Source organism: Anabrus simplex, chromosome 10 (genome assembly GCF_040414725.1).
Source record: "Anabrus simplex isolate iqAnaSimp1 chromosome 10, ASM4041472v1, whole genome shotgun sequence".
In the NCBI taxonomy this organism is placed as follows: Eukaryota; Metazoa; Arthropoda; class Insecta; order Orthoptera; family Tettigoniidae; genus Anabrus; species Anabrus simplex.
In genome coordinates this window covers 83,232,435-83,257,256 of record NC_090274.1, presented here as the reverse complement: position 1 = coordinate 83,257,256, position 24,822 = coordinate 83,232,435, and the positions used below count along the sequence as shown (strand labels likewise).

General features: G+C 39.9%; 1 protein-coding gene across 1 annotated transcript in view; it reads right to left on the bottom strand.

The window, feature by feature from the left end:
- The window catches only part of LOC136882009 (zinc finger protein 454-like), a 59,744-nt gene that overhangs the window by 23,291 nt on the left and 11,631 nt on the right, over nt 1–24,822 (bottom strand). Inside the window, exons 4-5 of the mRNA XM_067154499.2 lie at nt 14,568–14,650; nt 6,665–6,954 (exon numbers count right to left, since the gene is read on the bottom strand). Coding sequence (XP_067010600.2) covers nt 6,665–6,954; nt 14,568–14,650 — 373 coding nt within the window. The remainder of the gene's footprint in view (nt 1–6,664; nt 6,955–14,567; nt 14,651–24,822) is intronic.

The following is a 24,822-nucleotide window of genomic DNA, read 5'->3' as shown; positions in this document are numbered from 1 at the left end:
ATGATGCTGGTTACACACAGTACAAAGAGGATATTTTTGAAATAGAGCATGAATTACGACGTGTAGGTATTATTAAGTAAGCGCTTACCCTCACTTAAGTCATCCATCTGTAGTATATAGTCGATCGAGTAGCTATATTCGTACAGATTATTTCTCAACATTCTCCCTTCCATAGGGTGTTAACTCCGCTTCTAGTTGTAGAGCCGGTCTCATGACACGATAAAAAGAGGAGAGACACCCTAGCCCTTTAGCCCATTAGCCCTTTAGCCTATTAGCCCTACAAGGAAAGTGCGGTAATCTAATCTTCTTAGAACAAAGCTATCCCCTAACATGTTCTAAACACATGTTGTATCGAGTACAGTGTTCTATTTTAGTCTTGATCACTTATTTAGTGTTCCAAACACTTCAATCAATGTTCCGATCACATGATAAAGTTAACGGCATAGAGTGCAGTGTTCGATTCTAGTCTTCTTATGTTTCTTTTGTGATTTGCAAGTCTAAACATGCATAATGACGTCATCACTGCAGCACGTGCTTACTCTAGCTATCCCGATGCAGGTTTAAACTTGTTCGATAGAGGTATGTCTTGACATACGGGAAAGCCTTAACAGCTTATGTATAGCCGCTATTGTTTGAAGATAGCTGCTGTTAAGAAAAAGCACGTAGAATTTTTCAAATTACCCGCCACCACATTTCAAAGGTATGAGGTTTAGTGCTGTAAAGATACCTGCACGATGCAAAGCTAGCTTTCTTTATCAGAGCAGCCACCATCTTGTGTGTGCACCTCTAGGCCGTATCATAAGGAGCTGTGTATAGTCACCGTCTTGTCGTTGCTACCTTGCGCAAGCACCCCTAGGGCGTCTCATAACAGCAGCAGCCATCTTGTGCAGGCGCTCTTAAGCTGTCTCATAAGAAGCTATGCATAGCCGCCATCTTGTAGAATTAAATACCTGCCAATGCCGAAGAGCCTAAGTAGGAATCGAACCGTCGATCTCATCATTAGACTACGTTTTTCTTATCCTTTCATGTTCCTCATACTGCGAAAAGAGGTATTGGGCAGAGAGAGTTTGTCCGTTTTGCTCTACGATGCACCGTTTTCGAGATATTTAACATTTTGCATTTAAGCCTCAAATTTAATGAATCGAACCTGCACGGCTCGTTATACTCTCTACCATAGCTAGACCTGATCATGTTACGAAGACTTGCTTCAATACAAGCTAAAACAGAGCGAATGCCAAAGGGCCTAAGTAGGAACCGAACCGTTGATCTCATCATTAGACTATGTTTTTCTTGTTCCTCATACTGCGAACCGAGGTATTGGGCAGAACCTTTTGTCCGTTTTGCTCTACGATGCACCGTTTTCGAGATATTTAACATTTTATATTTACACCCCAAATTAATTGAATCGAACTAGCATGACACGTTAGCCTCTAAGCTAGCTTTCTTCATAAGAGCAGCAGCCATCTTGCGCAAGCATCCCAAGGGCGTCTCATAAGAACCTATGTATAGCGGCCATCTTGCATAAGCACCTTTAAGGAGTCATGTATAGCCACCATCTTGTGCAATTAGCGTCGAGAGATGGCTGCTGTAGAATTTTTCTTTTTAAATTATCCGCCACCATATTTCAAAGGTATGTACCTAATGAGTGTAGCACTGAGGATTGCGATGCACGATGGCGGATGACAGCTGACAAAAAGCGCGTGAGTTTGTTTACTAAACAAGAGCACGTGGAATTTTTCAATTTGCCGCCACCACATTTCAAAGGTATCTAGCTAAAGATGGCAGCACGGTGCTCTCTTGATTAAAGATGGCGGATGACAGCTAACAGAACTGTTCAAATTGCCCGCTACTACAGAGGGCAGCACGGTGCTCTGTAGATTAAAGATGGCGGATGACAGCTGACGAAATTGCGCGCATGATAGCAGCACAGTGCTCTATTGATTAAAGATTGCGGGTGACAGCTGCCAAAAAAGCACGTAGCTTTGTTTCCAAAGAGCACATAGAATTTTTCAAATTGCCGCCACCACATTTCAAAGGTATCTAGCTGAAAAGTGCAGCACTGAGGTTTGTGATGCAAGATGGCGGATGAAAGCTATCAGAAAAAAGCACGTGAATTTGTTTCCAAACAAGAGCACGTGGAATTTGCCACCGACACAGAGAGTGCAGTACGGTGCTTAAAGATGGCTGCTGCCACGTGGAATTGCCTGCCACCACATTTCAAAGGTACCTAGCTAAAGAGGGCAGCACGGTGCTCAAAGATGGCTGCTGTCAAAAAAGCATTTTTCAAATTATCCGCCACCACATTTCAGCTAAAGAGGGCAGCACTGTGCTCTATAGATTAAAGATGGCGGATAGCAGCCGTCAAATAAGCATGTGGCATTGTTTCCAAACAAGAGCACGTGGAATTTTTCAAATTGCCGCCACCACATTTCAAGTAGAGAGTGCAGCACGGTGCTCTCTTGATTAAACATGGCGGATGGTAGCTGCCAAATAAGCATGTAGCATTGTTTCCAAACAAGAGGACGTGGAATGTTTCAAATTGCCGCCACCACATTTCAACTAGAGTGCAGCACGATGCTCTCTTGATTAAAGATGGCGGATGGTAGCTGTCAAAAAGCACGTGGCTTTGTTTCCAAACAAGAGCAAGTGAAATTTTTCAAATTGCCGCCACCACATAGAGTGCAGCCAGGTGTTCTCATGATTAAAGATGGCTGCTGTCACGTGGAATTGCCTGTCACCAGAGTGCAGCACGGTGCTCTGTCGATTAAAGATGGCTGCAATCATAAAGCATTTTTCGAATTATCCGCCACCACATTTCAAAGGTAAGTAGCTAAAGAGGGCAGCACTGTGCTCTGTTGATAAAAGATGGCAGATGTCAGCTGTCAAAAAGCAGGTGGATTTGTTTACCGATTCAAATCTCGCGCTAGTTAGGTTAAGTTGGTACCACTAAGGTTTAGGCCCGTCAAGATGACAACGCTGAAGTTAGCGATGCGTTGTTGTCGATGATAGCTGTCAAAAAGCACGTGGTTGTCAAAAAAGCACGTGGATTTGTTTACCGATTCAAATCTCGCGCTAGTGAGTTTAAGTTGGTAGCACTGAGGATTAGGTCCGTCAAGATGGCTGCACTGAGGTTAGCGACACGTTGTTGTCTGTCAAAAAGCACTTGGCTGTCAAAAAACACGCGGCTTTGTTTACAAATTCAAATCTCGCGCCAAAATTCCAATTTCCCGCCAAAATTCAAATTTCTCGCGGCAGGAAGAGGAGGCCTCTGGGAGAAAGAGGCGGAGGGGCCCCTGGGAGCCCGGAGGAGGAGGTGGCCGCCGAACTGTCCTATTATACTACTCTGTAGGTACCCTATTAACTGCTAATTCAGATTCAGCCAACGTAATGATTAAATCGTGGTGGTTGAAGGACGTGTCCCAGTTATGTTTTTGTCCCTTATTCGATATCGTGAGGTCCTTAGGATCAAGGTCAACTTGACTGAGGTTCACTACTGGCGGGTAAAAAACGTTCGATTCTGCGTGTTTGGGGTATTGTGGGAAGCTTTTATTAAGTTATTCCACTTCTTATCAAGAGTGCTTTGGTTTTTGCAGTAAAACCTTATCGAGTCTATTGGTGACGTTAGCCAGAAAAGTATTCCATTGGAGGGGACATAATAAGGTCGAAACTTCTAAATGAGTGTCGTAAAGATTATTGTTAAGAAGAGCTTCTTTTCTTTTGAAGGAATTTAATTTCCTCTCTTATTCAAATTTTATCCGTTTTTCGTTGAGTCGCGCGGGTTTAGCCGTGTCCCTGTGAGTCTTCTTAGCAAATGTTTAAAAATTATTGACGTCATTAGTTAGGCATTTTCTTAAAAAACATAAATCTTTACCTAATTTGGCAACCTTTATCTTCAAATTACTCATTCCGTCTAATACACAAAGAAATTAAAAGTCGTAATGAAGTGAAGTGACAGTGATCATGTTTAGTGAGTTAAGACATATTGAGGTACAAAGTCCTCTCGTCTAATAGATCGTTCTTGAATTGTGAAATAAAACTTGCTGACTGTTAAAATGAAAACACTGTGCTGAGAAGCTTACTGAGACCGTCAATACTATAGCTTAAAACGCGTGTGACATCTGTAATGAGAAAAAGGAATATATGAGTGGATGAAAAACAAGTTAAAAAATAATGTACGAAATGAAAACTCATTTAACTTACATGTAAATAAAAGTTGTTGTCTCGAATGGAGATGACCTTGTCAGCCTCAAGTCACACTGACAACTAAGCCTGTGTGCGGCTTTCTGTGTATCTATGTCGATGTGGTTGCTTCATCTAACAGATGACTTGACTTGAATTGATAAGGAGGATTTTATAAATATTTTTATTTGTAAAGTGATAACCGTCAATACGGAATGAGATTTATAACTTGCAACATCAGTTTGACACGAGGAAAAAGTTCAATACTCAGTATGTCCCTTCAACAATCGCAACGTTGAGATATAAGAGATCTTTAGTGACTTCCTTGTGGTTTCATTAGAGAAAAGCGAGTGGTCAATTATCTGCCACCAGGTAAACACAAATGGAGAAACTTAAGTACGAGTATACTGCAGCTGTCGTCATACGAGTCCTTACCTAGACGCCCCCTCAAGAACTACGTGATCTTCATGAATAGCAACGGGCACTGTTGAACTTTCATTTTGCAATCAGAACCGGTTGACAGACCAATATCATCGTAGAAGTGCCGAGGGAGCATGTACAGTTTTGAGCTACTGGTCTACTCATAACTAAAGGAACACACGACGAGTAGGAAGGGGGAGCACAGGTGTGCTCAGTTTTCAGCAACAATTTCTTCAATTATAACTATTATAACTTGAATAGGCACTTATGTATCCCTTGACTTGTTTATTCGAAAGTTTGAGTACTTCTTTCCTGCACTTCTAGTCCTTCACCACTTGTCTTTGCTGTATGATTCCTCTGTGTTATCCGGATTACTTATTCTCGCATCTCGACGGCTCCCCTATGATTGTTAATTAGCACTCTTCTACTTTAGTCCAAAAACAGAAAAAGTGTAGTCCATGGTTGAGAACAAGCGGTTGTCATATATCTGTGATTGGTGAGGAGATAACAAATGAAATGTCCGTTACTCTTTTCGCAAACGGACCTGACATTATGTTACTTGAAGATTTTCTCTCAGAGAAAATGACACAAAGGGATGGACCGCCCTCCGGTGTACATCATGAGGTGTGCCGAGAAGGTGCCGTTCTGGCTGAAGCACTTGATTACTTCTATGCTGTGAGTGAACGCATGTGCCTGGCTACATCCCCAAAATTAGAGAAGGTCTTGTGGAACTCCGAACTCTCGTGCAGTAGTTAGTGGGACGTAAAGCAAAATAACATTACTATTAAATCACGTGCGGCTTCATCACGACGTGACGTAGCGCTCCTGCGCCGTCTGGCCCGTGTGCACCGACAGCGTGGGCCGCACACGAATGATTTGCCACAAAACACGGAGCAGTGCGGCATCTCTCCAGTGTTGTTCACATGTGCGTGGTTAAGTTACATGATTCTCTGAACATTTTAACGCACTACTGAGCATTCGTGTGTGATGGATCTGAATTGTTAGAATGAATTTCTGGCTGAAAATTTGCCACAGATATTCCAGCTATCAGGCTTATGTCTCGTGTGAGTCAGCATCTGAACTGCTAGGTCGCCTTTTTGGATGAATGAATTGCCAAAGACATTCACCAGTGTGGCTTATCGCTGGTGTGAATACGCATGTGGTCTGTTATATGGACATTCTGGCTGAATTATTTTCCACAGTCATTCCATCAGTGCACCTTTCGACCGTGTGAATCCGCATGTGACGTTCTAGGTGGGATCTCCTGCTGAATAACTTGCCACAGACATTGCAGGAGAAAGGCTTTTCACCTGTGTGAGTCCGGAAGTGATTTACTAGGCTGGTTCTGATGCTGAAGAATTTGCCACATACAATGCATCAGATTGGCTTCTCACCTGAGTGTGTCCGCATGTGAACTGCTAAGTCGTATTTCTGAACGTATTACTTACCACAGAAATTGCAGCAGTATGGCCTATCGCCTGTATGAATATGCATGTGACCTGTTCGATGGAATTTCCAGCTGAAGGATTTCCCACAGACGTTGCACCGGTGCGGCTTGTCACGTGTATGAGTACGCACGTGATCTGTTACATGGCCTTTCTGGCTGAAGGATTTACCACAGACATTGCAAAAATATGGCTTCTCGCCTGTGTGAACCCGCATGTGAGTAGCTTTGTAGGTTTTCGTTCTGAAGGATTTGCCACACACATTGCATATGTAAGATTTCTCACCTGTGTGAGTCCGTATGTGATAAGTTAGACCGCTTTCTGGCTGAATGATTTGCCACAGACATTGCATAAATATGGCCTCTCGCCTGTGTGAATCCGCATGTGAGTAGCTTGGTAGAACTTCGTGCTGAAGGATTTGCCACACACATTGCAAATGTAAGGTTTTTCGCCTGTGTGAGTCCGCATGTGATTATTTAGAATGCTTTTACGGCTGAATGATTTGTCACAGATATATCAGTAGAGGGAATTCCAGTCTGTATGAGACCGCATGTGGTTGTTTAAGTACGTCAAGTTCTTGAACTTTTTATGACACACTGAGCACTCATTTGCTAACAAACCTGTGTGCAACTGCATTTGATCTGTCAGCATGTTCATCTCTGTAAAGCATTTATTGCGACATCCGCACACTAGAAGCGGGTGGATCCTGAGGTGTTCCGACAAGCTGCTTCCGCTGTCGAAGAGTTTTTCGCAGTGATTGCACTTGAAAGGATGGTCATCTTTGTGTCTTTCCAGATGTTGCAAGAGGCCCAACTTCCCAGGCAGGAATATACCACACAAATTACACCTATAACAAGGTGATCCACCATCCGGAGATTGATGATCTCCATAGCTCACCTCGGGTCTCGACCTACAGTAACAAATTAAAACCATGTGACCAATAGTTCAACAACCTACTCCACTGTTTCTCTCACACAAACGAATTGCTACTGGACATTCCAATCACTGATATACCGTGCAGAGAGCTCATTACTCATAAACACCACATTCCTAAGAGTAAGCATCTTCTGAGGTCAAATTCTGAGCATGGACTTCAATTTCAAAACCTCCCTCTTGTTACGCGGATGTGTTGCGTATTTTCTCTCGAATCACGACATCACGCGCAAGAAACTCGTCACGATTTAGGAATGTACGAGTTAATAGACAACCAGAGGTCCAGCCTGAAAGGAGAAATGCAAGTTCTTTAATCCGGTACATATTTATCTATTGAAATCTGTATACGTCTGTTCTCCTACTTAAAGGACGTCATTTGCTTTGGAGTTCCGATCTTGTTCAACCGCTCTGCGCTTCGTGGAAGGCAAGTAGTATTTTTGTAAAAGCCCTTGTTGTTGAGGTTGTTTGAGAGAATCTGTGTTGTAGATATTAATGAAGTGAGAACATTAGTTGCTGACGGTCAGCAAAATATGCTGAACCATGGCTAATCTTTTATGAATGTTATTCTGTCACACAAATATACATATTGTATTTGTACATTGTGATTATATCCGTGTAGCATTCTATTACGTCACTGTGTGGTTATTCCTAAATATGTGGCTTTGATGTGCTATCAAACAGAGCCATCCTACATATAGGACGGTAGGCTTATACCAGGACGTTCATACCTACTACCATGTATTACTTCAGTGTACGTCTTAATTGATGTCTTTAACACAAGCCGTGCGCAACATGAAACCACTCATCCTGATGAAATCCTGGAAAAGCTGAAATATAACAATTATATGACGGCTCTCTCCCTAACACTGATGCTGTCTTTTCTCCTCCAGGTGCCGCTCTTATAGACATTATAAAGGCAAGACAGATTATGGCTTTGGTGGTAGTGTTTTATTACAGTGCTCTGATTTCCTGAATTTGAATCCAAACTCAAGCTATCATGCCTTGAATATTCTTACAAGTATTACTTTAACAATACGGTTAGAAGGAGCATGAAAGTCAAGGCTTGAGCCAAAATTCGAGATGACAAGACGTTGAATTTCACCGTAGTGGATATTGCTGCTATGTAAAGGAAGGAATGAGATTCCATTTATTTCAAAAGATCACGGAAAACGTGATTATGTTTACTGGATTGATAACATAAATGGATAGCAATGCCTGTCACCCCACTGCAGATGGTTCTACATATTCTAGGAGAGAATGGCGAGAAATACAAATTTCTTGGTTAAACGCGAGATCTGCTTACAACTGGTACATGGGAAAGTCGATCACGCAGGCCAAATATACGGTAACATGAATTGATACTTCCCAATTCATGCTGTGTGCACTGAATTCACATGGCCCAGTCGAATGCATGACTTCCTCACAAGGAAAGTAAAGGGAAGCTCGACCACGTGTTATCAGTGCACTCTTAGGAGAAAATAAGTGGACAAATAAAAGAGGCACATTGATTCCAGATATGACAGACTCGACCTCTTGATCATCTCACAAGATACTCATGTTGACACCACTAGACAACAGGGGGCAGAAAATACGACACTGGATTGTATGTCATACGTTTTGTGGCATATCACGCCAAGCAAAAGGTGCAACAGTCTGTAACGGTTCTTCTTTTATGTGATTGCGTGTTTCTTGTGACAAGTAATTTATCAGGTTCACAATTATTTTTTCAGGGAAATGGTATTTCATTTTGCACTGATAAATATTCTCCACGAACCCGCTATACTCCTGTAACACGTGACGTGTCCCAGGTGACGGATACGGGTTCCTCACGGGCCTGCCGACGAACTTGAGCAAAATATAAAAGCTGTTGCATACCAAACACGTACAAAGTATTTAATGGCAATTTTGGCGGAGATGGAGACGTTCGGTACGGAGCTGTTGCCAGAAGACGATTTCTCCCTTTCTGGAAGTTAATGCAGAAAAGAGCGTAGAGTTTCTTCTCTAGAGGAGCGGCTGCAAAAGGCGTCTGTTCCCCATGTTCGGAGCGGCGTAACTACCTGCTGTCATGAGCTCTAAACTGGTTCAAGACAAGCCGGCCGTAAATTAATACCGTCACATGATTACAGAAATATGTCTCGTAATCGGAACCAAGGTAAGGGCGTCCTCTGAAAGGGACACGCGTTGGCACGGCCCAGTCAGCCTAAAAAGTATGCAAGGGTTACCGTCGCACGGGCTGTGACTGCTGAGTAAGTGAGTACCCCCATTCTGTATCCCATCAGAGAACTATGCCTGGATGAAGTTGCAAATAAGCCAAAGCACTTGAGAGAAGGCATATAGGAATCTGTGAGGTGCAGGACAAAAATGGAGTGGAGAAAAGTCATGGTGCTGATATTGTCATATCAGCAAAATTTGACGGTGCAGCCTCCGAGGTGCAAAACTATGACAATCGCTTGATGTAACTCATCCGCACTGGGGAGAGAAGGAACTTCAAATTTTTCAGTGCAACGCTCTACAAACTGGCGTGCGCACGGAAACCAAAGATGCGTTCTGGGCACTTCCTGACAGGAAGACCGCTGACTATCTCATCGTTGCCGATGATCTGAATGGACGCGGCGGATGGAGGAAGGAATGACACACAGTCCATGGCGTTCATGGATATGGACAAAAGAACAACGACGGCCAACAAATTCCCGATTATGTAGAAACTGATCAACGTGAACACACGGTTCTAGTCACGTAGTACATCCTAGTGAGAGGAAGCAAACTCACAACAGTTGTCCCTTATTATATCTACCAGTCATCTGTAAGCTGCTGATAGTCAACAAAAGCCCAATACTTCGCAGGAAATGGACCAATTGGCGGCGCCCGAAGAACGAGACTAACGTTGTTGCAAAAGTTACAGAGCCACAAATCACCATCTTTGAATTGAGCCGAACTAAACTGAAAGACGCCGTGCGCTCTATTCTTGGAACAACTGATCAGGGCGACGACAAGGAACGATTAACCGTGGCATACGGCTAAGGAATGAAGATGTTAAGTATGCAGTACGGTTGAAGAAACAACTGTACCACGAGGTTCTTGCTCGTTAGAATACCTAAAAAGCAGCCACTAGTAAAGTGAAAGAGGTCATTTCTGTAACAAAAGCAAACCGGTAGACATGTCTACATATTAAACTTGACACGCGCGAAAACGAGTGGAATATTTAACGGCTAGTCAAATCGAGGCATCGCAAAACGGAACAAATCCAACATTTTTACGGCATCAATGAGGAAACAGATGATTTGGTACTCGACTGGCGGGAAGAGCGAGTACACTGTCGGAACTATTTTGACAAAATTTCAATCACGGAATTTCTGTATCTACCAGTCCTAATCACCTCCGCTGCTGAAGGTCCAATATAGGAAAATCACGTCACTAAAGTCCAGGCTATACTGAAGGAAATGAAAACAGGGAAGGCCATCTGTCCTGATTATCTTCCGGCCGAGTTTTGTTTCTCTAAATGGGGGGATGCAGCAGTGTGGCTAAAGGAAGCTTTCAAACCAGTTCATCAAAGAAGGTCAAAACCAAACAGACTGGCGACGGAGTATCCATATAAAAATAAGGGAAGCCCTGCCGATTTCTCTTATTACCGCCCGATCGCACTTCTGAGCCACGCAATGACAGACTTAGAACAAATCTTGGACAAAAGGATTAGCGATTTAGCCAAACATACAACAAGCCAATCTGGATTTGTGTAAAATTGTGGCGCAATGAGAGAAACCCACGCTGCAGGGCTGTTATTTGAGAGACACTCTGAACAGAATAAGAGGCTTCATCACGAAATTCTGGACCCTGAGAAGGCGTTCCATCGTGTACCTCATAACCTAATCAGCCAGCGCTACAAGTTCATGGCATCCTAGAGCACATTGTTGAGAGGGTATAATTGCTCTACAAGGAACAAAGGAGTTATGTTCAAGCTGCCGCAGGAGCGTCCGATGACTTCCGCATAACTGTAGGAGTCCACAAGGCCCTGCCTTATAACCACTGGTGTTCATTCTTGTAATGGACACCATTATATCAAACTTGCACAGTCCAATACCATGGACACTTCTCTAAGCAAATGATATCATTTTGGCTGTAGAGAATAAGCTTGATCTCCAGCGTCAAACAGAAGACTGGGGCAATCGTCTAGCCCAGTAAGCCCTGCGCCTCAACAAAAACATTGCATTACATTGTCAAGAAGTTGGAACCATGCATGTTGACGTAGAAGATATAGCACGAGTAGGGAAATTTAAGTATATTGGCCCCACAATCTCTGATGATGGCCGACTTACTGATGAAGTCAACTTAAGGATATACAAAGCCTGGCTGAATTTGGGAATAACAAGCGGCGCACTAAAAGCCGTCGGATGAAGGATCACCTGAAATCTAAGATCTACTGAACTGATATCTGTCCTGTCGTTTTCTACGGCAACGAATGCTAATCAGCTAAAGAGGAGGTAGAACGCCAACTAAGCATCATGGATACGAAGTTGCTTAGGCACAAGGCTGGCATAAATAGACTAGATCACATTTCAAATGATGTTATTAGAAAACATTTTGGCATTGCACCGATCCAGAAGAAAATTGAGGAAAGGTGTGTGCGGTGGTTGGGGCATGTGTTGTGTGCACAGGACGATATATTGGGAAAGTCAGCGTATACACAGAGAGTTGGTGAAAAGAGGCGCAAGAGACAAACAAGTCATCATAGGACAGATAAAGTGCACAACGGCCTGAAAGCAGTGAGACTACATACAGAAATGGCCCGAGATCGAACTAACTGGAGACAATGAATCACAACACCGGACCCACCAGGCAGGACTAACACTAAAGAAGCAGAATAACAAGAAGTAGATTGATGAATAAACTGCTATAAAAATGGGATGCAATGGATACTTTACGCATAATATCATTCAACTTAGTATGTTGTACGTTCAAATTCTCTCCCCTAAAGCCTATGTCCGATATCTATAAAGACTTATTTTCACAAAATAGGGTTTGAATGGCAGAACGCTTCAGAATTTCGTGTTACAGTGACTCCTATAAATGCATTATAAAGAAAATATATAAATCAACAAAATACAATTTTAGGATTATCTGTGTTAAATGGGAGGGACAGTTTGAATATCCGGTGAAATTCTATGAGTACCAACAAGAGGGGAGTCCGTCAGTGCATTCTAGCCTGAGTGGAATTTTGCAAGTCATATTTCTGCATACATACGTCATAGATAGTAGACGATCATAATAATCAGATTATTTTCACCCCAATCAGTCTATAAATATGAAGATCATGGAGGAGTGGCACAAAGTGGTCAGCACAGGGCCATGTGACAATCGGCACGCTACTAGTGGAAGGAAACCACATCAGTAAGTGGTTAGTTTAGGACCATGTGTCTGTACATAAACGGAAGTTAGCCTGATCACTAATCATTTAGCCCAGGACGATGCATCTCTCCACAATGGAAGGTAATCCAATCACTAATTGGTAAGCTCAGAAATACGTGTATTTCCGTAAGTCAGCAAATAGGATATTTTATGAATCTTAAAACCTGTTCTTCTGTAATTGAGTACCAAACTGGCATGGAAAATATTTTAGATATTTTAAGATAAGTCATTTAAGTTGATGCATGATATTTGTACTGCTGAAATGAGTCAGGATAAAATAACGCCTGATGTGAGATGTAAAACAAAGTGGGAAGTAGTAGATAAGATCCGGTCGACTGAATCCTTCAGAAGCACCTAAAATCTATGATACACAATAGACTAAAGTAGGTAGACAACGGACTGTCCTCTGCCATATATATCAAGGAAAACGAAGATACATAAAACTCATGTCGCTTTCATGGTCCGAGAATACCTCTGCATAAAATATGTTTAGGGAGTAGGAAGCTAATTTAGACTCCATCAAAAAATATAAATCGGCATTTTGTGTGTGAAAAGCATTCATAAGCAACATTTTTACTAGTGGTCATAATAAAAGATTGTTCTCTAACGTAGCCCATTGTATCCTGTTACACAAGAATTACAAAAAAAAAACAGCAGGATTTGAACCTCGAAGAGTTTACGTATTAGTGTGATCTTCAGTTCTGTGCATCATTCTACTTTGACTAAACAGAGAGTGTGAGCTGGTATTGGTAGTTCTGAGGACTGACATGAATATTTCTTGCCACTACTTGTGAATGTACAGTAGGAACAAGTCAATGCATTGCATAAGAGTCGAGAATATTAGAACCTTCTCAAAATAAAATAAACTATTCAGAATTTTTAGTTTCCATCACTAATTCGGTTTGAAGTAAAACCTTAGCCCGTGACTTGCCGATACAAGGGCTTGGTTAAGAGCAACAATCCGAGACTATACAATCATTTCCCAGGGATTATCAAAGATCATTTCACTCAGCAACCAACAAAGGTGTGAGAGCAAAAAACTAATTAGCATTGGCACACCTACAATTCAAAAAACACTACGAGATTAAATGTTTGAAAACAGAATATAAACTTGTGTTTCTCTGTAAGGTCAGTGACAATAATTACAATTTTGAAATAATATTATATCATTGCACTATTTGCCTACTTTTATGAGATAATAAAATCACTTGAATAAATCTGAATGTTTTAGGCAAACTGCACAAGTTTAAAACTCCACTTGTCCATTTTATTAGTCTATACTAATTGTGTAAGTATGGTTGCAATCAACTCATTACAAGCACTTACACTAAAATGGTTCAGCAAGTGTGACCACAACACTGGAACGAACATAAATTCAATACCAAAATGTTTTACGCTTACAACAATGCAGAAATTTTATTTGAAAACTATAATATCGAAGATGTAGAACTACTGATCTGAACATTTCATTTCTACAACACATTATCTGCTTTGGCATTCACAAATGGAGGAGACTGACTCAACACACAAGAGAACAGAAATGATCATAAAAAAAAAGGAATCTAACCAAATAATTTTAAAATGACATTCTTTGATTATTTCATTATTGAACTCAACCATCATTATATTGATTAATGAAACTGATTATGTCAGTGGAAATAATTATATTGATTGAAATGTAAATAAAACTTAACAATCTTGAATTTGTAGATTACATTTTAAACTACAAACATTGCTTTTTCTGTGTGTCACTGTTGGTATCAACGTACAAAAACTTACTCAGAATATCTGGAGGCAATAGATTCAGATGGCATTTCAGATGATACGAATGTGATGAACAAATGATGCAGAGACAGTGAAAGAAAGAACACTTTTTTCATATTTGCTTAAATGTATTGTATATAAATACACATAAAAAATATTCAGCTTCACCAGATATTCTTTTCGTAGATATATATTCAATCAAACCATATGATGGAACATTAAATATGATCATAAATTTCCTGAATATTCTAGATAATTTTAACCAATAGAATTTTAAGATACTTGCATTTAAAGGTAACCTTGTAAGGAAAGGATTAAACGGACAAAAATGGCCAGTTTATGGAAATAAACCAACCACTACTGAACACAGCTCTGAATAGGTACAACATACTGCATATTGTGTAGGATTTGTAGTGTACGTACTTTGTTTCTTCTTTGACGTACGGCAACGGCTGATCATCAGTATGTTCCTCTACGAAAATTTCCTCCTTAATATCTTCGGAAGGCTATAAGTAAGAAATAAAAAAGCAGAATAAAGAAGTAAGGGAATAAAAATATATAGGCCTAAACAAGGAACAGCTGAGAAAATAAATTTCATAGTGGCACAATAAGAATATAATTTATTTAACTCCTATTAAAAATATATAATGGAAAGGTACAATCAAATGAAAATCACTTTTTGAGAGGTGTCTACCTTGGTGGCAAATGGTACACAGAAATACATGATTATGAAGCACTAAACTTTAAAAGAACAGAGAAGACCATTTCCTAAAATACAGTATTACACAAACTATTATTTTCTAATAAGCACACAGCTCATCCATAATGAATGTATATAATTTACAAAATTTTACTCATAATACCTTCTGTATTACAAACATAATCAATACATATACAACTTGTGCAACTACTTCAAATAATACTATACAACTTATATTAGATTAAAATTTACATTGAATTTATTTATTTGTTTACCATTTTTGAAACATAACTTGCATAACGACCTGCTGCGTTTTAATTCGAGTCCCATTTGCCACAGCTTTTCAGACAACTGATAAGAGAGATAAGAGCATGAAAAGGAATACACTGTTGGATAGCAGTAGACAAGGTAGCATAGAAAAGGAGGAATATTTGTAAATACGTAAATTTAAAATTACCTACATATTTGTGAATATTCAGCAGAGTATATGTACACATACATGTGTAGGTGGACGCACTACCGAGTATGTGAACAATTTAAGGAAAATAAATAATAATAAACACTATTTTCCAAATCCTTACCCTATACCATTCCTTGCTTCTTTTTCTCTTTCTATTGGACCCTATTTCCACAAAGACTTGCTATTTTATTCATCCTCTTATATTCATATTCCACTATTCCCATCTTTCTATATGTGAATCAATGAATCAATCAAACAACGGCCTTTAGGACTGTTGGTTGTTCATATAGAAAAGATGAAAGAAAGTGTGGAAATATATGAAACAACTCCCTTCGTAAATTATTTCAATCACTAAATCATCTTCCTATAAGTGAACATTTGCCAAAATTTGTCCCCATGAATTCCAACTTATCTTCATGTTGTGACTTTTCCTACTCTTAAAGAACATGACTTAAATGTATTCATCAACTAATGTCATTCCAAGCCATCTCTCCAATGACATCTCAGAATATACTGCTTAATCGAACAGCTTGTCTCCTTTCTCCAAGTCTTCCCATCAACACAATAATTAAATCAGAGAGGACTATTTCTATTTGTGAAACAGAGAACCTGACTTTCCACAACGTTCGCCAATATAGCATTGCCAAATGTCCATCTAACAATATTGTCAAGGTCTTTCTGCAGTTACTCACAACCGTGAAAATTATTTATTACATATATAAATGCAAGTCGGTCTGAAGCGATGTATATGTAAATATTTAAAAATGAAAATAGGCGTGAATTAATGAGGCACTTCCAGAAATATCAGAAATTTGAAGCTTGGTACGGGAGAAACTGATGACCCCAGGATCCCTAGAAAAATCGAAAATTCTAAAAATTCCCTGAAGGGGCACACTAGGGCCCTCAAATTTTGGGCTTAGCATAAGAACACAGTCCGATAATTTATCCAAAGCGACAACCTATAGGTTTTGAGGGCTTAACATTTTCAGTAATTCCCAATTTTTATCCAAATCAAGATGGCGGCACAGCCTGCCAGAAGAGGTAGAAAATTGAAAATTGGATACATTATAGCTTTTAGTCCCTAACCGACGGAAAATTTCCAAGATGTTCAAATTTTTCACTTTTACCCCCAAAGATATCGAAATATGGAGGCAAATTTAATGACTGTGCAGACATTCCTTTTGAGGTGTTTGATGGCTGAACGTTAAGTCGTATCACGAAACGGATGGCACAATATCCGTTCGACTTGGAGTGTTCTACAACTTTGCTCCTATGACTTTTTGTTGTATCTCTCTCCCTTATACGTCATATTGGGGTCTGTTTCTTGATTGTACCTGAATTTTGCACCTTGCAACTGACGGTTTGAATCACTTATGGGAAAGATAGGATCATCAAATTCTACACGAATATTAGCCCACCGAGTAACTATATGTGTGCTAAATTCTATGTTTTAAGCTGTCACATTAGTATCTGAAAAGTAATTCAATATGTGAAAAGCTTACACCAATTTCACCCTATTCAACTTTTCTAAAACAATCTTACCCTTAAATAGAGGAGATACTTGAACATATCACAAGACCAGCTATTTAGATCGCTAAATGTCGCCAGAGGCGTCTTATCGTACTATCCGTTTTTCGATATGATGTGCCGTTTAGCAGAAGTTATCCTGTAAATGAAGGTAGACATCCATATACTTCCGTATGGCGATCTATATTCATTCATTGATGTCGATTTGTAGCGATCTAGATAGGGTTTGTCTGCCATTGCAAATCGATAGTGACTGTCAGCAGGAGGGCGTCTGCTATTGTAATCAGTCCTCCCAACATCGACATTGACAGGCAGTAAGAATGGGTTCGTCATCCAACACCTGAGCATCACTGTAATGAATAGTTCCCTTCTCGATTCGACTAACTGAAGACAAGGGAGCGTGAATTTTTTTCAAAACTCTTTTACCCGATTCTGTTTGTCTGTAGGCAAGGGTGTCTCCCATTATAATTAAATTTACCCATCTAAAATGTGACTGACTTTAGGCATAGTGGCCTGCTATTATAATGGAAACTCACCAACTCGGTGTGACTGGCAGTAAGCTGACTGACATTAGAAAATGCGTCTGCCATTATAATGATAAGAACACAACTCAATTTTGACTGGCAGTAGTGAAGGTCCTTGGAAATATAACATAAGTTCCTTAACTGTGATCTATCTGAAAGTAGGAAATGGGGTCTGCCATTGTAACGAAACCTCCCTAAATCGAATTTGGCCGCGCACTAGGTAATGGGGCCTTCCGTTAAATGAAAATTACCAACTTCTTTGTTAATTGCAGTAGGCAAGTGGGCTCTCCGTTATCATCGCAATTACGCAAATCGCACTTACATTGGAAACAACATCAGTGGATTTCACAATGCTGTAATCTACTTCGATATCCGTACATAATGTAGAGTACCGTAGCGAAGCACGGGTACATTTGCTAGTTGTATATATATATCAAAAAATAAAGATCTCATAATACTGCCCTGTTGGAGCCAATCCAATAATTGTTACAGGATCAAATAAAGCTTCGCCTACCCCAATGTTCTGAGTTCTATTTTCTAGAAAAACACCACATGTGGCCAAATTCTTATGGTAAAACGTATATTTTTATCTTCATGTAAATTATCAACCTTTATAGCCAAATCCTTGAACGTGTTTGATGGTTGCCACTTGGAATATCCCTGTCTACACTACTGTATTTTTTGATACAGTGACTACAGTGAGAACCGCAATGTAATTTCATTATTCCTATGGTTTTGTGTCATTTTTGTTAGTGAACATGTTCTGTTGTTTATTGTGTATATCTGCATATTGTTGCTGTATGGAAGTAAATAATGTGACCTATTGTTACTACTGTGCATTCTGTAAGTTACACGCATTATTGATACTATTCACGAGTTTAGTTGACATTTCTTCAGAGTGGTTCTAGAGAATTGTAAAATTTTCAGGTTATGGGGAGACGAAAGGACCTTACGCCAAGAAACGCATTGTCAGAGACCTACTTTTGAGAAACGTTATTCACAGCAAGAGATATATTCTAGATTGCAAATATCACAGAAATCTGTAAGTAGAATTTTAAAATAAGGGGAAGACAAGATGTCAACAACGTGTTGGAAACTGTGGGCGAAAGAAGAAACTAACCCCAAGGAGGAAGCAAAACTGATTAATTTGTCAGTAAACAACCGCAAGGTTACTAGTTTGGATTTACGTAGGAAATTAGAAGAGAATGGGTCATTGGTACCAGCCAGGACTGTGAGACGAAAGCTGATTAACGCTACAATGAGAGCAAGACGACCTCAAAGAAAAGCGAAGATTATTCCTGCTATGGCTACAAAGAGGTTCCAGTGGGCCAAGACTCTCCAGAATTGGTCATCTGATGAATGGAAACAGGCAATTCCATGACAACTTCTGTAATTCCTAAATTATCATTCATTATTCCATTTTAACCCAACCTAAGTGGTGTAACCGTACAGTAGAGTAAATGTATGATTTTTTTTCTTTCAAACACTACAGCTTATTGCATTTAATGCTAGGCTTATTTGTTTTATTTATTTCAGGTTTGTTTTAGTGACGAATCGGTATTTCCTGTCGAAGAAGAGACAAGTCAATGTGTCAGAAGGAAAGGACAGGCATTCCATCCAGATTGAGTGAAGCAGAGAGTGAAGCATCCAACTTCAGTGATGGTCTGGAGTGTGTTTTCTTGGTACGGCTGTCAATTTTGGTCAGCCGCAAAATAGTTACTTTCTCCTTCCTTTGAGTTCAGTGGTGTGCAGTGTTTATCAGAACTATACCGACAAAAAACAAGGATGCTCCTCGTGTTATGTTAAGAACAATGGTTCAATCAGACTGGAGGAGATAATTATTCTTTCTGAGAAAATGAGGTTAAATTGTTACCTCCTGGTGCGCGATTCAAACTGACGAGCTGCTGCCGTGTTTCAGGGAAGACAAGGGCAGGGAGGGGTTGTAGAGTGTATGGTGCAGCCAGAGATAATGCTTCCTCATACGACTTCAATAGGATTGTCTGTAAGAGGAAATATCCACAGCCCATTTATTAAATAGCCGTAACTGCACACACAGTTAAAGAACACACTTTATTTAAGACACACTTGTCAGTCGAGGAAAGCACCAGATTGTTTCTCTTCTCATCTGTTTGTCACAGTAAAATTCTATAGCAATTAACATGCTCGAAGATGCGTCGCGATTGTGTATTCCTTCACTCAGAACACTGTAAATTCAATGAAATACTAAACGAAGGAATCAATACGACCAACGATTTTATTACAGTAGATGTTCTATATAGCTCCCTCCTATTTTGGTGCATAGTTCACAATGGTGTAGTAGTGAGTGACCTCCGGGCTCTGTCCAGGATGTGTAATGTGTGGCGAACGACTTGGAAGGCTGCCTGAATTCTTAGTACAAGTATGTCTTCTCTTTCTGGGGGGATCACACAGTAGTTACCGGACATTCCTAACTACAACAGGGTAACAGGAATATAGAATTTTAGTGAGAACTAAATTTCTAAGGAGAAATCTCCCCTACAATGAAAAATTCAGTAATAATAAAGCAAGAATGATATTTAACAATAAAATAAATATTGTACAATAATTCTAAGCCACATTTAGATGTATCCTAATTACAATAGTTTATATGAAGCAACAAATATTCCTAAATTATGAATCTCTGGAACTTATGAGAATGTGACTTTTCACTGACTATGTACATAACATTTAGTTTCCTTGGTTTATGAAAGAGACAAAAGGTGAAAAGTTTGAATGTAATTGTCAGTCAGAGAAGAGTGGCCAGTTATTATCATAAAAGTTAATTGAACATAACCTACGGCATTTTGTTTATTTGATGGTTTCTAGCATTTCCCTTTCACACCGACACAGATAGGTCGTATGGCGATGATATGCTAAAAATGGCTAGGAGTGGGAAGGAAGCAACTGTGACATTAATTAAAGGACAGTCGCACTACTTCATTGCTGTAATATGTAAAACCATGGAAAACATGCACTTCAGGGCTGTCGACAGTGGGTTCGAAATGCAGGCCGATAGCTAAACGGCCAGTTGTTCAGTACCACAAAGAAGCAATTGCTTGAATTCCTTCTGTTCCAATACTTATTGTGAGAGTATCTTTATATGTAATTTCAAACAAAATGTTAAAAGTAAGTTTCTATTTTTAAAAATCAGTGTTCACAGTTCCACATATTTACATGCACATTTGGACATAAGTTTTCATATACATGTCCAAAATTTTACGATACATGGAGTTACGTTGGAAAACTTAAGAGTAAAGTAGAACCCCAAATGCACATCTTTCAAAATTCTATACAGAGCATGCTTTCCTCCCTTGAAGTCAAGATGGGCTGGCTACCTATGCTCTTCGTTTCTAGGATCGAGGTAGCCCTTACTTCTTCGCAGTTTCTCTGCATGACATTCCCCAAGAATCCCTTTACGAGACTTGTCAAGCATATCGGCATCGTAATTACGATAGACCATGCTTCCAAGTTTATGCTTATATTCTTGTAGGACAGTCCAAAGAAAACCGCACAAAAGAACTCTACTCAGAAAAACTGCCATATGCATTGTTCTTGAGGTGATCAAACTAACGCAAGTTGAACTTCAGTTAGAGTGAAACACTCAAAAACAATTCACTTCAACTAACATTGGTTGACAATGTGAACATTCAGTACCACACGATACAACAAACAAATTCTCCCTCTGAGGTACAGAGAAAAAGAGACAACAATCAAGATATAGGTTTATCACAATAGTTCTATGAACTTTGTCCTATATCACCACAGACCTATCCATATTAAGAAACAATGTATACACTTGTTTGAAGATAAACCGACGTCCAGAATTATTCCATGGAATATTTGGAAGCTAACACTCAGCGAAGTGTAAGAAAACACTAGTAAACTGCACGGTATATGCTGTAAACGGGAATTATGGTTCAAAGGTATCTAGGCACAGAGAAATGCTCATGGGTCAGTTTATCTCCAAAGGGAAGAGATTGGGTTGGATTAAATAAATTTCAATGACACTTGGGTGAATTATCAATCAACAAATAGTAAATGAAATGAATATCACTATTTTACTGTAAAACCAATTACAGTATTAAAATTAACAGCTTATATATAGCTGGGCATCTCAGAAAACTGTTAATAATGTAGCATAACACTGCATAAGCACTGTACAAATCTACAGATAGTTTCACTTTAAAGTTCTACACAACAATTTTATCCAAAAATGCAATTATCACATCACACATAGGATTTATACAAAATATCAACGCATCAAAATATCAAAATAATACCATTTTAATACTCCTGTATCATTTAAACAGTAGTATATACTGCGGAAAGAAATCCTTCATCTACAACATATTGTATCCGAATATGGCATAATTACAGTTAACATTGACACTGCCGCAAAAGCCAAATTTAATTCGGCCAGTGGGCCATTTATAACATCTGTGGTGAAGACCAGGATCTGATAACCTTAGAGCAAGTCTCCTTTAAGCTCATTAGCTGCATGACCGCGTAGCGATCCGTTCCTTTTCTCGTATTGGTCAGGAATTTAGCATGCGACAGATATGAATAGCTAACTTTTTCAAGGCTAGCACTGGCCAGCAAGTTTTCAAAACTCTTCACAAGACCAGTTTCGAACCAAGATTTTTAAAGAAGACGTGAAGAAATTTTATGATTGGTTTCCAACTAATCACACGTTCTAGGCTGGGAACAGTTAACGGCAGTGTGTAATCGATGATCAACTTACTCAGCTCTTATTGTACTGTTTTCATACTGCTCTACTTTAGACAACAATTTCGCTTCGCTTTCCCACTACAATCCTACAAGATATTCTACGCCAACATATTCTACGCCAAGAGACGTTTATTAGCCGTTATGTCTTAAAAAGGGAACACTTTGTTTCGTCTTCTGCAAGACATAACCACCACAATATTAATTCCAGAGCATGTGTAGTATGCTTAAATCATCTGAACCCGCCAGTTAAGTGTCGACTGACATTTAAATAGGCGTGGTTGGAGCACCTATTAATGTGCTGTTTTAGTTTCAGTGTGTGTGAGGGTGCATGTGGGTGAGGAAGCCTACTTTTAAAGGAAGCCTGCAAGACAAGGAACAAGGGGAATCATGATGCCGTTTGCAATAGAAATCTCTACATTCATCATGGTGCACCTTGCAAGGGATATTCCTTCCGGAATGTGCTACCGAAAGGGGAGATTCCACCACAACCTGAAGGGTGGTAAAGGGACCAATCATGAGACGTCGCCAGCCAGAACTGAATCAACTTCCATCATAAAAATGTAAATACCTTTTTTAAATATTAATTTCCTTTTCAGAAGGACTTCATTCTTGAAATAATGTTTTCCATTATTTTGTGTTGTTACAGATTCTTATCGCTTCTCATCTACTTATTGGTGTTGGTAAATTTTGTGAGTGACTGAAATACACTCATGTCCTTAAAATCCAGAACAGCTTGAAAGACTAGAGATAGGAAGTTCATATTCACAAGACATGTGGACTAGTATGTTCTGAAGAAATGATTAGCATTTGAACCACGTCGAACCTCAGGTACAAGGTCCACATCGATATATCTGTGCACCACCACTGACTGGTATATTTTGCCTGCGGCTCTCATTGTCGCAGTAAACCGAAGGTACTGGATCAGTGTGACTTGAGCAAATGTGCAGGATGCCTCACAGACATATGCAAGAAAAGTACTGTCAGATGAGTGATTTTAAAAGAGGTATGAGAGAACGTGATACATTTATCTGGGAAATTGTAGCTCGTATACGAAGTGTGTCGGCAGTGCAACAAGTGTGTACAGAACGTTCACAGAAGGCTGTAGAACACGACCAGATGGGTCTGGTCGCACAGCCCATAACACCCCAAATCCAAGAAGATCGAAACATAATCCGAATGGCATTGCAGCACAGATACGCGCTCTCCTCGGCTCTGGCGCAACAGTGGAACAGTGTAATATATCGTAATTTCAGGAGTGACAGTCCATCCCAGTTTATTACGATTTGGGTTACCGGCACATCGTCCACTCCTCCCCCTACCTTTGACTAATGTGCATAAACATGCTAGACTGCAATGGTGTATGAAGCGACATCTCTGAGGACAGGAATGGCAGCAGACAGTGTTTTCAGACGAATCCAGGTTATGTCTGTTTGAAAATGATGGCCGCAATTTCGTTCGCCGCAGACTGGGGGAGAGACATCACACTGACTGCATTCACACAAGACATACAGCGCCAACTCAAAGCATTATGGTATGGGGTGTTATTGGGTACAACTACAAATCACAGTTGGTGCATGTCCAGGTCACTGTTACCAGTTTGACCTACGTGAATGACATACCCTTTCTGCACGACATCCCAGACACCTTATTTCTGGAGGACACATATCACTGCACGAACACGTGCTTTCTTGTAGTGACAGAATGTCAGACTGTTGTCCTGGCCCACCTGATCATTGGACTTGTTGCCAATTGAAAACATTCATGCACAATAAGAAAGATAAGGCCAGCACTTTACCCGCCTAAGCTACTCAGCTAGGCAATTAAACTCTTGAGTGCCAAAACACACACACACTAATAATGATAATTGTACCGGGAGGTACACCTCAACCCCGTGCATTTAAATGAAGCGCATTGAAGAACGCTACCTATCACATAAAAATTGAAACAACTAGTGCAAGAAGTTGGAACGTTAGTCAACAGATGTCACTACTAAAGTGATAGAGTAATGTGTTATATTTAGGTGTTCTAAACAGACTGCAATTCTTTTGTTCCTTTTTTTGGTGCATCATAGTTGGCAACAGCTATTTCAAGAAGTTTGGATATTTCTCCACAGACGTCTCTATTAAACAACTGATGTCATGCACTCTGGTGTAAAGTGGAACAATTAGAAATTTATAGAAATTTTGTGTTTATAGGTTTCCTGAACTGAACGGACTTTCTTTGCTTTGGATACTACTAGGTTTTCAACACTTCTTACCCATCCCGCCAGGCTTGGAGTCTGGCAAATCAAAAATTTTGTGTATTTATTTTTCTGCCAATCATAGGCTTTTTGTAACTTTTCGACTGTCCAATAAAAATGATGGTGTGTGTCTGGTCTTAGCCCAGAGCCTTCAAGACCCTTCCTCTCGGGTATAAAAGCTTACGCTTTTTTGAGTTAACTTGTATTACTGATCGTCGTGCTATTGAGTGTGTGTGCTAAGTGAGGAGGCAGGGGTCTCATCCATCGGCAGGCAGAATATCAGCTAAGGTAATGGCCACCATTTTCCATTTCAGTAGTTATGTATACTCCTCTTTCTTCTTCAAAGTTCGAGTAAATCAAGTGTACTTAACTAAAATTCGGGAATAGACAGTGTGACACCTTCTCGAGTTCCCTATCAACTTGTTTTTGAGGTGACTAAGTTTTTGTAACCATATTTTGTCTGTAGCCTTTTAACTTAAATT